The sequence below is a fragment of the Crocodylus porosus genome, unplaced genomic scaffold, assembly GCF_001723895.1.
Source record: "Crocodylus porosus isolate Cpor-Errol unplaced genomic scaffold, CroPor_comp1, whole genome shotgun sequence".
Classification (NCBI taxonomy): Eukaryota; Metazoa; Chordata; order Crocodylia; family Crocodylidae; genus Crocodylus; species Crocodylus porosus.
Genome location: NW_017728917.1, coordinates 13024105 through 13037067, shown reverse-complemented (window position 1 = coordinate 13037067; position 12963 = coordinate 13024105). Strand labels below are relative to the sequence as shown.

The 12963-nt window shown below is 46.4% G+C and overlaps 1 protein-coding gene across 1 annotated transcript in view; it reads right to left on the bottom strand.

Moving 5' to 3' along the window:
• CADPS (calcium dependent secretion activator) overlaps positions 1 to 12963 on the bottom strand; it is a 245719-nt gene that overhangs the window by 182127 nt on the left and 50629 nt on the right. The window contains exon 3 of the mRNA XM_019536711.1: positions 7016 to 7348. Coding sequence (XP_019392256.1) covers positions 7016 to 7348 — 333 coding nt within the window. The remainder of the gene's footprint in view (positions 1 to 7015; positions 7349 to 12963) is intronic.

Here is a 12963-nt window from a genome sequence, read left to right as displayed (position 1 = left end):
GACGTAATGACCCCTGCCTGAGCTGTCAGCACTACAGCTTGTGAAGCATTTTCTACCAAAGAAGTTCTCTCATTGCAGAAGGTATTTGCCACACAGTTGTTCTTTTTTTGTGGATTTTTTTTTTTTTAATTTTTACTTTGTATTGGAAAAATGAAACACTCCATCTATTCTGAAAGAGCCAGATCAAAACAGATCAGTCCGTCAAACTCAATCAAAACCTTTTGTGTCAGGTTGTTTTGTCTTTAATCTATCTGTCAGAGCTGTGTAACTGCCTTGTCAATGTTGAACAGAACTGAACGGGGCGTGGAAGGAGTCGGGGAGAATTTCTTAATTTTGTGCAACATTTTTGCATTAAAAAAAAAACAACATTTGAACTTTCTGGGTTTTTGGAATACCATCAGGATTCTGCTTTTTTTGGTCTGATTTAATTATGAAAAAGAACAGCAGGCTTTTGGGTGGAGTGAGCCGTCTGATTTTAGGACAGTGCTAGCCTGTTGGGTTTGATTTCAAAGGCTTCAGGTCCCAAAGTAGGCTCCTGGTTCTTAGGAAATAACTCCAGGCATGTCTACATATGTGCTTTAATGTGCATTCGCCTATTTTAATGAGCACTGTTTTTTCAGTGACGCTTTAATGAGCATTACAATAGGCAAATGCACATTAAGCATGACTTTAAAATCATGGGCATTTATACACAGACTTTTTGTCCCACGACATGCCAGAACTCTGTCACTTAATTAATCAAGTCTGCTCTGCACATGAGCTGATGTGCACTGCACTGCACTGCATGCAGTTGTATAAGTGGCAAAATGCGCATCAGTGCCCAGAAAATGGCAGCGATGCATTTTTTAACTAAAGAACCTCCAATGTGTTTTAGTTCAAAACCACGCCACCATCATTTTCTCAGCACAGATGTACATTTTGCTGCTTATACAACTGCAAGTGTCACAGCACCAGGCGCTTTTCAAAGTGCCCGGTGCTGTGGCACTGATAGGTGTAAAAATGCTCCTGGTTCTTAGGCAATAACTCTGGGCACATCTACATGTGTGCTTTAATGCACATTAGCTTATTTTAATGTGCATTAACTAAACAGCACCAGGTTTTCAGGGATGCTTTAATGTGCATTAAAATAGGCTAATGCGCATTAAGCATCATTTAAACACTGTGTTCTTAATTAACGTGCATTCAAATAGGCTACTGCGCATTAAGTGTCACTTAAAAACTGTGCTCTTTAGTTGATGTTAATTAAGACAGGCTAATGTGCACGTTCCTAGCATCTCACAATGAAGGTACCAGATTTAACGCGCATTCACTAAAGCGTGTTAATGCACATGTAGACGCATCCTTCATTACTTAGTAGCTGTTGCAGGCTTTTATCTTCCTGTGTAACCAGCCACTAGATGGAGATGCAGCCCACTGCATTAGCCTTATTTACCCTGTGTACCCATGTTAGTAATTGGTAGTGCTGCTTTACCTTACAAAGATTGCTAGGAATAGAGCCCGAAAGGATGTCACCTCTGGGCACGCTCCAGCATGCGTTACTCGGCAAATACGGTGCACTGGAGACAGCCATTTGTTTTAAATTTCTTGTTTATGGGAATTATTGCACTAGTAGCTTAGGGAGGCAATCTTTTTCCCTTTAACTCAAATGCCACTGCATATACTATGCTTAAGACCTGCGGGAAAAAGTGCTTCACCCTTCAAAAACATACATTTAGAAAAGGAATGGCTGAGCCAACAGCCCGTAACCTGCAGTGAGAGAGAGACATGCTAACCAACTGCCCTGCCTGTAGCAGGAAAATGAAAGAGGACAGCTTCCCACAGATAATGCAAGCCCAGATTCAGAACAACAAACGGATTAATTTAATAGCATTTTGCCGTTACCTTTCATTCTTGGTACTTTTACACTCGCTGACCTCTTAACTCTGGGCTGAGAGAAACAGACAGGATCCCCATTTCACAGATGGGGAAAAAAAAAAAATCACAGAGGTTAACACAATCTGATTAGGGAGACACAAAGGACAAACCTATCAATGGTCACTGATGTCAATGGGAACTTCACAACTGTGCCTTTGGTGGGGAGCGGGGGAAATCCAGCCACAAAGCCCGGATGTTCAAAACAGCCTGTATGACCCAGCACGTGTGCCAGAGTGAAAGCTGCCAGGGGCTAACCACTTTGAGAAATCAGCTCTCGTGTGATCTTCTAGTCACAAAATAATTTTCAAGGCAGATCTATGAATTAAAACCCAGTGTCTCTTGAGGCCTAGGTCTGAAATAAGGGACCACCCCTCCTATTCCCTCCTGTATAATGCACACGCTCTCTCACCTATACGTAGTACAAAAGCAGAATTCATCATCAGGAGCGCAGATGCTTTCTTCTTAGACTGCCACAAATGCAGGGACTCAGCTTGTGGGAAGCACGACGTGCTCAGGGACAGCTCTGAGAGAGCAGCATAACTCAGGATGGCTGAATGGGGCCCCAGCCCTGGGCACGCTGTTATAGCAGGAGCAAGAATGGCAGCTGCTGCCATCGTTGGCTCAACCACAACCACTGCCCAGGACTCAAAACTTCCTCATTACACCTCTGCTTGCAGACTTTGGGTCTTATTTGAACATATCCTGCTAGAAGGCCCTGGCAGGCAAAACCACTGTCCTCCTCCTCCTCTCAGTGCCATGTCAGTCCATTTATTTGATTCTGGAAAAAAAACCCAAAAAACTTTCCTACCACATCAATCCCTCTGGCTCTGTTTTAATCCCAGACGCCACAGTATCACTTCTGGGATGCTACGAATACTCCCATTGAACCACACAGGGGTATGGTATTATCATCATCATCATCATCATTATTAATAATAGTAATAATACAAAAATCCCTGTAACAATAACCTTTCCTCTATGGCAATAAATAAGTATACAGTCTCTGGAACATAATTAACAGCTGGTCCTAGCAGGGCAGCAGAGTTGATGCTCTCCGAGAGGCATACATGAGTATCTTTCTCTGAACTGAACCTACCCTTTGGGTGAAACCCTGGCCTCACTGAAGCCACGGGGAGCTTGAGGCTTACCATGGGTCAAGATACTAGCCACGTTGCTCAGTCCAGAGCTCTCTTACCTGTTCCTACCTTCTCCAAGCACAGCCATTGCTCATTTTCCCTAATCTCATGCCTGCATTTGCACAGGGCAATACGGTGCTGTGGCTTGTTTCACATGGCCCAGGAGCTGGGATGAGCTAACACAGCACAAATGTAGGATTAAAGGATTGTCAGGAGCAATAGATAGCATAGATGCTAATACAGTCTATGTCCACACCAGCATGGAAGCTCTACCCACCAGGCAAACACTCCCAGTATGACCTTGGCCTGGGTATGCAAGAAGAGCAATAACAAAGGAGAGGATGGTCAATCTGAAACCTCTTTCCTTAGCTCTGCTGTGGCTGCATCTAGGGGAGATCAGCTTTTGTAATTAAGCTCTTGGCAAGGAGTGCCACGATTTCTGGATGCTAAGTGCTAAATGCACCAGGGCGTTGTTCCAACCGTCTTGGATGCGCTGGGACAAAGTTGTTCTCGTGAATGCCTAATTCTAGAAGCCCTCCAGCCTTCTTGCTCTCCAGAGTGGCGAAAAGAGAGGTTAGGGTCTCACCAAGCAGCCTCTGAGCCTGAAGCACAAATGTCTAATTAGGAGCCCAGGCAGGATCCAGAATCCAGGCGGTATCGGCAACCAAGCCGGTTTGTTTTTCTCAGCCTCAGTGACTGATTGATCAATTAACTGCATTGGTGTCAGCGGTCTGCAGGTTCAGAGCGGATTCTGCCAGACACAGCTTTCTAATCCATAGTTCACCGACCCATAGCATTCAGTCAGTACCACAGTCTCAGGCTGGGCTGTGCATTACTTAACACACACGTGGAAACCTCACAGTTACCTCTACTCTCAGCACTAAGGTCTGACTTTATGTCCCCAGTTGCAGGATGAATCCTGGCATACGCTGGCATTGCAGAGAGCCCCCAAACCTTTGTGCCATGTCCTCTGCGACATGCCAGACTCTGCCATAGCTGCCCACCCGACCTCCACCGTCAGTACGCACACAATAGCTAACATGTGCACAATGATCAGTGTGACTGACACTTTTCTGAAATCCTGACAGTCAGACGTGCTAGGCATACAATTTTCCCCCTTATTGTTGGTACTGGCAGTACCTGCAATGTCCCTGCTCTGTGGCTAAACATTTGGGAACTGAAAGTGAAAATAGCCCAAATCATTTTGCTCTCAGGAAGCAGACAATAGATGCCCCAATCAGGTTACTAAGAGAAAGATTGAAGTTGTACTGCCAATTAGCTTTGACAAGACAAGAGTCAGACCATGCTCATCTCTCTCATTAGGCTATCAGTTTTACTCAGTCAGAGGCAATACATCTTTATGAGGAACCAAATGAGCAGTCCTTAAACAGGTTATAACTGAAACATCGTCTGTATGGAAACAATACAGCATGACACAATCAAATCCATAATTTATATGCAGATGGAGTGGCAACAATGAAGCACAAAGCGTGTGCTACCTGTGCAAACAGCACCCTCAAAATAGGGTGGAAGCACAACTGCCCACTTGGAGAGTAAACTTGCTCTATTCATTTTTCAGGGCAGGCTGGGTATAAAGCTCGCTCGTCAAGCCAGGGAAGATGAGAGGAGGCGAACTAAAGTGAACAGAATGAAAACAGGGAGAGAGGGAGGGAAAGCCTTTCGGGTTAGGTACAGGCATTCAAAAAGCCCGAGACAGAATCAATTTAAGTTGCACGGTTTTCTAAAAGTGGCGTACTTTAGCAAACAGAACACACGTTCACCCTTTGGTTGGGGGAGAGGGGTGCAAATCTGAGATGGGGTTCAGCCATTTTTAAACTAGTCGATGTGTGCCGAACTTCTGTTCTGTTACAGGTTTCTGATCACTTATGCCAGCAGAAGTGTCGTGTCTGTACTCGGCTTTAAAGTTTGCTGTTGTTATACATTAATGGTTCCTGCTGTGATAGGCCATGCCACCTGCCCCTCATCCCCTTCTATTTACATATGCAAAACAGCTGTCATTTTCCCACTCAGGCACTTGCTCGCTCTCCCGAGAGCTCCCTCCAATGCATTTTAATGGTGTCACTACCGTGCATCCTCATTTTTCTCTCTGGATGTCTCTATTTATAGCTCTCAAACGTTGGCAGCTCTCTCTTTCTCTCATTGGTATCAGACTTCCCACCCCCCTTTTCCATCTCTTTCTTTTTTTAAATTATCATTATTATTATTATTATATTATCATTATTATCATCATCATTATTATTATTATTATTGTTATTATTATTATTTTAAAACCTAACAACTGCACACGGCTTACCAGGATTCTGGAATGGGTTAGATATTTCTGTGGGACACCTCCTTAGGCACAGTTACGGGAATGGGAATTAGACAAGTAATTGCTTTTTGTGGCTTTGAAAAAATGCCCATAGGCGGGCAACAAGGAGTGGCAGGGTTTTTTTCTAGCACCTGCTCACAAAGAATAAAGGCCTGAAGTGAGAACAAGGTCTTGCTCCAAAAGCCCATCTGGTTTCACCACTGTCTGCTCAAAAAAGAGTCAGCCAAGCCTCTGAGCACAGGCTTGCCAAGCAAATACCCTGCAGGGAACCTCAGGATTTGGTTCCCTGCATCCCTGCTACACACAGAGCTGAAACAGAGGCCAACTTCGGAGCTGCCTCTTTCCACACCAGGACAGGCATGCTGATGGAGTCGCAGACCTAGCTGCTCCTTCCCTGAGCCTATGGAGGCAGAGGGATCTGGCGTACGTGTTAAGTGACGGTCGACGGCAATTCATCTGCCTCATTAGCAATCAGCAAGCTCCGAAGGAAGATCTAGCAAGCAGGATGGCTGCCATAACCCAGGGCTGTGGGAAGCAGCTGCTGCTGGTTTTGCAGAGTAGGGCCGGCATTACCCTGTGCAACACCGGGCAGAGCTGTGGCTACGACCAGGCTCTAGTTTATTCGCTACTGGGTTGATACAAAGCATATTTAACACAAGCTTGAGGTAATGTGTAGATTTCCTTGGGTAAGGAGAAGGGACATTTTAAATACTGGGAAGTTTAGGATTCACCTGTAGAGCACGGTTAGCCCGGGCGATCAGCACCAGAGTCTGGACACCTGAGTTTGTTCGTGCCTGGTGCAAGCTTTGCCACATCACAGTTAGTTGCTGGTGTTAACATGTCCTCATAGTTTCCGCACTTGCCTGACACATCCCACAGCTCTCCGTGCTAAGACCCTCTAGAAACCTTTCCCAGTCAATTGTGTCAGCCACGGGAAGACCTGTCTGTCCTTTAGGAGCCCTGAGTTCCCAGCGCATTATTTTCCTTTCGCAGCTTAGGTTACAGCAAAACATGGGCTCCGACCCTGGTTGTGCAAACCCTCTGAACAAGGGGCACAGGGAGCCCGAGGGGCCAAAGCAGCCTTTCCCAAACTCCGGGCGTCAGCACTTCGGCTCACAGACAAGCGGGGACTGGGCAGAACTGGGACAGAAGCCAGATTAACTGTGCAGTGCAGACAGGCCCCGGGGGAGGTCCCTTCAGACAGCGCGATGCTCATTGATAAAAAAGAAGTGCCAACGAAAGGGGGAAAAGGGAACTTCTTCGCTGCTCCTGCATCTCTTACCTCGTGCCAGCACTCCATATACTCCAGCCCGCAGACACAAGCAGAGCAGAGCCAAGTGGCGCAGAGAGGGAAGAAAGCCCTGAAGCCCTTTGTCCCCTTAACCACAGCCAAACTTGGGGAACCACCACCTAGTGCTTAGTGCAGTCTTGGGGATCCAGTGCTGGCTTTGCAGGGTCCAGGCCTCCTACGTTGCCTGTGAGTGCACTAACCTCCAGGCTTCAGGCCCCCTCCCCTCCCTTCTCCCCACCAATCCCAGCGGAAAGCACCCTGGAGCATCCTGCCAAACAAACCCGCCTTATTCAGATAAAAGGCCTCCTGTCTGCTCCCAGCCGAAGACGGAGGGGCTCCTACCTGGCATGCATTATACAGAAGCTGGTGCTCAAACTTCTTGATGCCCAGGATATTCTGGAACATTTCGTAGAGCTGCTCCTTGCTGAGGATCAGCTCCGAGGCTGCGCTCGCCGTCATCCGGGCCTGCTGCTTGCGGGGGTCCTCTTCGCCGCGGTAAATGGCATCGAACTTCGCCATCCAGGAGCTGAGCACGGTCTCCTTGCTCAAGCCATCAATCTCCGGGAGGCTGCGTACCCTCTTCTCGATGTGCTTCTTGAAGACTTCCCGTGAGTCGCTGGCGGAGCACCCCCCGCTTTGCACCATCCTGGCCACCCGGTCGCTCTTCAGAAACACCTGCAGAGGAAGAAAGAAGCAGTAAAAAGTGACTCTCAGTAGACTCGGCTGAAAAGCATGGCGGCGACCTGTGGCCGACACTGTGCGGAGCCGCGCCGGCCGCAGATCTAACGTATTTCGACAGCGCTTTTTCCAAGGTCTGTCAAATGCTGCTGGACCACAGCGCTTTCATCAGGACTTTGTGAAGCGTAATGCAATCAGGTGAACTTCTGCTTTGTGTCCATGGAGTGGAAACGTTGTGATGTAATTAGGACTTCACGCGATGTTATGTTCACACTTCTCCAGATGCAGAAATACCCTGAAGGAAGGAAGAATTGCATTTGGTTCTAGCAAAGGTTTTAATAACAGCAGCGGTTCTCCGGCCCAAATCTGCCCTGTCAACATGAATTTGGAGTAATTCCACTGAAATCAATGCAGTCGCTAGGATAATGAGTTGCCGGTCAGCTGGGACTCGCCAGCAGAGGCGACGGTTGGCCTGTTAGACTGAGGGCTGAGGAGATGGGTTGGGGGCGCACATAGCACTCATAAGGCACACGGGGGGCCCGATCCCCCTCCCAAAAGGCAGTCAGTGAGCAACAGCAACCCATGCCTGCTGGGAGGCACGTGAATAGATTGGGGGCCCAATACTGCTTTCTGCATTGACCGGTACAGGATTATCCAGGCTTTGCATTGGTGTAAACAAGGGAAGAATCTGCCTCAAGACAACCCTGGATATTTGGCTCTGGTAAACATTTAGCAGATGCATTTAAGAAGTGTTATTCATGGTAATGAACACGGCAGCAAAAGCATCGAGGGGACTAGGATGCTATCGGGCCTGATGGTGCCCATCAAGAGCACCGGGTTGATGGCAAAAGGACTACAGCCTACAAGCTGGGAACAGCACTCCCCATCCTCCCTCCTCCCCCAGAACAGCGTGAACCCCACGGCGTGCACGGAGCTGGGCGTGAACTGCTCCAGCAACTGTTTAATTAAAATAAACAACCCCAGCGACAGGCTACTGTTTCAAAGCTGCCTTCCACTCCAGGCCGTAATAGTAGGTAATCTGTAGCTTTCCTGGCGTTTGCAGGATGCTGCAAGCTCCTTTTCATCCATCAGGATGGATGTGCCAAGTAGAAGGCAGAGGGCAGGCAACTTAGAGGAAAGGGGCTTGGTGCTAGGACAGCCACTACATGAAAGCCTGTCTATGTGCTATCTCTACAGCCCCTTTCAGCAGTGACCTCTTCTCCCCAGGGATTAAAAGGATGAAGAGTTTGCCCAGGAGAGCTAATTTGCTCATATGCACCCTCTTTCCTTGCTGGGGGAAAAGATGCCTCCCTACTTTTGAAGTGGCAGGAATACAAGGGCACTGAGGAGCTCTGCCTGGAACAAAACTTGGTGCAAACCTTGAGCTCTTCCAGTGGGAGGAAGGAGGCAGGATGGCCAGCTCTGAAATGTCCCAGCTGCCCAAGCTGAGCTGCAGGCCTGGTCCCTGGATGAGCTGTCGTCCCCATCGGGTGCATGGCATCAGGACTGAAGCAGGCTGCAACAATGCTTATTTACTTGCACTGTGATCTTTAGCTGTTCAATGTCTCTACCCAGCGTTACAGACAGCAGGTGCTCCCCAGTAATGAAGGGAGACCAAGCTGGAGCACAGGCTGCGTGGAAAGCTGGCAGTGTGGTTTCGGTGATAAACCTCCCCTTGGTCACACATGCTGCTAATCTCTCCTTTGTAATGGTCTGGATGTTCCACCAATCAAGCCAGCCTTTGCTCTTTGCTTCGCTGTCTGCTATCGGCTCTGGTAATGAAGCTTTTACAGCTGGATTTGAGCCAGCAGTGTGCCCTTGTTGCCAAGACTAACAGCATCCTGCGCTGCATTGGCAGGAGCGTTGCCAGCAGATCGATGGAAGTGAGTCTTCCCCTCTGTTTGGCACTGGTGAGGCCACATCTGGAGTCCTGTGTCGTGTTTTGACACGACAGAAAAGATGTGGACATATTGGAGAGGGTCTAATGAAGGGCAATGAAAATGGTTGGAGGCCTGAGGGACATGACTGGTGAGGAGAGGCTGAGGGAAATGGGTTTATTTAGTCTGCAGAAGAGAAGACCGAGGGGGATTGAATAGCAGCCTTCACCTCCCTGCAGGGGGTTGCAAAGAGGACGGAGCTGAATTGGTCTCAGTGTGGGCAGATACAGGACAAGGAGCAACGGGCTCAAGCTGCAGCAAGGGAAGCTGAAGTTGGATATTAAGAAAAACTTGCCCATAAGGAGGGTGGTAAAGTACTGGGACAGGCAACCCAGAGAGGTGGTGGACTCTCCATCCTTGGAGGTTTTTAAGGTCTGGCTCGACAATGCCTTGGCTGGGCTGATCTAGCTGGGGCTGGTCCTGCTGGGAGCAGGGTGTTGGACTAGATCTTCTGAGGTCTCTTCCAGCCCTCATTTTCTACAATTCTCTCTCACAGCCCGGCAGACTGTTGTTAACTCATTCCAATGAAGTTATATTTGTTTTTGCTTCCATCTTAAATTGAATAAGATAGCCCAGGGCCTGTAACGCGTTTGTAAAGCTTCTAGTTTATTTTTAACGGGAGAAAAATGTGTTGTTTTATATGTGATGATGCACCTCACCATCTTCACCCCCCTTTTCAAAATTCTACCTCCACCCATGGTTTCAGGTGCAAGGGCTGGGTTTTATTCCACGGCAGATGCAGCATGGATGGGGGGTGGGGGGGAGAGGCGAGGAGATGAAAGAGTGAAGGAGAACCACCACTCCCTCCCAGGTTTCAAGTGGCATTGCTATAATCAAGCCTTTTTGACATACGGTGCATCATTTCAAGGCATTTAAAAAGTCTGCTTATGCTTCATATTGAGATGCCTGTTTGCATTTGAGCTAAACATATTCCAGCCATTCCCCTTCCAAGGTCCAGAGCAGATGCAGCCAGGACATTAAGGATGCATACTGTCTCTTTCCTTTGTCAAGTTTCATCGAATTGCAGCTGACAAGCTCTGCTGGAAGGGTGGAACCATATTCCGGTGTTTTTGTTGTACTCGGGAAGGCCCTATTGACAAAACACAACCCAGTGAATGGGAGGTGAACAGAAAGTGACAGGTAGCATTTAATTAGAATTCTTTACGTGGCCTGTAGGTTTTGAGCAGCTTTCATAATTTTGCTACCAATAGGTGTCAATAATTAAAGGCAGGTGTGCAAATGCAGGACTGGCCTGGGTGCTGGCTACTGTACAGCTTCTAAGTTCCCAAGAAACACTGAGTAGCTCTTTGTTGCTGGCAGATTTGGGTTGGATAAGAACTGCAGAAGCCCCGGGTCGAGCCAAGTGAAAATTAAGATTTCCCATGGGCTGGAAGTTAAAAAATTTTGACTTCTGATGTCAGGATGAAGGGGTGAAATATCAGTTCTTGTGCAACAAACCAGTCCAAAGATTTTGGTGTGGAAACATGGAAACATTGTGCATGAATTTGACATTGAACACCCTTTCCCTTGGGAGCCAACAGCAAATTAATGGCCTATATACTGACTTGCTAGCTTCAGGTTTGCAACTCAAGGCTTTAACTTAACAAGAGCAGGGCTCTGACATGGCAAATATCCAGTACATTCACTTAGTAAAATCAGTGCAAGCACTTTGCTGAAGAACACAAGGATTTCAGTGCTTTACATTACTTCAGCTTCAAGGAATTTCCACTAAACCAAAAACACAGGACTACCCTTGTCCTGAAGCTGGTCAGGACAAAGCTGTAAACAAAACAGAGAGGGTAGAGTATTTTCCTGCTTTATTTTTTTTAAAAGTGGTGTTTAAAGAAGTGTTTTCTGCTCCGTTCCCAACCCTAAAAGACTTGTGCACAGATAGACTGGCTATTCTAAAATCCAAAAACACTTATGAAGCCATTCTGAAAATCCTTAGCATCTGTTCAGCAAAGCTTCCATAGACTAAAGCTATCAATGCCTTTTCTGAGAAGGAATATAAATGATTATCAACTTCCTTCCTGCATAGGGCAGATGGGGCTCTGAACACTAGGGCAACTGAGTGGATTCATTTACTCTTCCTCACTATATAGCAGCTGCCACCACCACCATCTTCTATGCTTTGGGACATGGTTTAGATTCTCTTCAGTGCTACTGTTTGTTTTTTGTCTGCCTCCTATGCTCCACTTTCACAAAGTTATATAGGCCTTGTACAGACATTCAGTTTCTCCTGGGAGAGTTGGTTCTCTTCCAGGAGAAACCATAAGTGTACACATACTCAGGCTTTTTCTCCCAGGGTAAAAATGGCTGGTTCAGGAGAACAACCACCTGGGAACAACCAGGGTAAAAAACACTCCCAGAAGAGTTTCTCTTGGGAGAGCAAATGTCTGTACATGCCAATAGAGAATGTGAAGTCTGCACCCTTTATCATAGAATAGTTTGGGTGGGGGGAGAAAAGATTTGTAGAAGAGCTGGTAGAGAATAAGTTATGCTACTCATACAAGTTGCAAATCCTTCTTTCCTTCCAAAACAGAAACCCTTCTACCCTCCTGAGGAAAGGCAAAGTCTGTGCAAGGAGCTGGAAGCAGAAAGCTACACAGAAGCAGGCCATCTACAGTACCTAAGGAGAGCTTTATCGGTCTTGCAAGCCTATGTACAATGCTGCATATTCTTTAGTGTGATCTAAATACTTACATGACTGCATCCACACTTCCCTCTTGTACAGAACACTCTTGTTGCATCAGGTAAAAGACCAGCCAAGATAAAGAGGTGATGTTCTTGCTGATATGCTCAAATGCACTTGGGATTAACTCAAACTTCAGGAAAGAGCAGTGTGCGCCACCCAGTCACTTAGCAGTATTTCTCAGAGAGTACGCAACATGCCTTGTACGTTGTGGCACCTTCTCCAACTTAATTTGTTTCCAGGTGCAACTCAGGATGCCGATTTTGTTCTCCACAGTCTCATGGGGTTAGGGGCATTTAATTTGCCCACATCCTTGCACCAATGGCCACCAGACTTAAGTACGGGTATAGGATTTGGAAAGAAAACATTGTACCAGCTTTACATTTATTTGATACCTCAAAAACCAGAATCATGTAAATTATGCCCAAGTGTACAAAATGTGAAGTGAAGCCTTATGAATCATACCCCGGTTTTATTATCAGATTGAAATGTACAAAACAAGGCTATAAAAAAAAAGAGACAGCAATGACGTTATATATTGTCATATAAACTACTATGGGTTTGATGGTGATTAGCCCTACATACTAATTGGTACAATGAAGACTATTAATTCCCAGATCTAGTTAATTGCCAGAAGATTCCCCCATTTTTTATTAAATAAAGAGACATGATTATATAATGTTGCTTTCTAATTAGGATTTATTGACTTGGAATGGATTTAATGGCACGTATGAATTTAATGTCCGAGTATTATTGGATGTGCTCTTTTCCAGTATTACATTAGTACAATTATTGCTTACCACCAGTCTCCCAACGTCTAAAGAGAAAGAGCAGCCTTGTTATCCAATGTACCCAGGCTCAGGGAAGCCTTCTTTAAGGCAATTCTAGGAAACTCATGATGACAAGTTATTTTTTCTCTTGCCATAAATGAAGAGTCAAATTGCACCTATCTATCTAAATTCAAGGTATTTTTAATCTTCTCA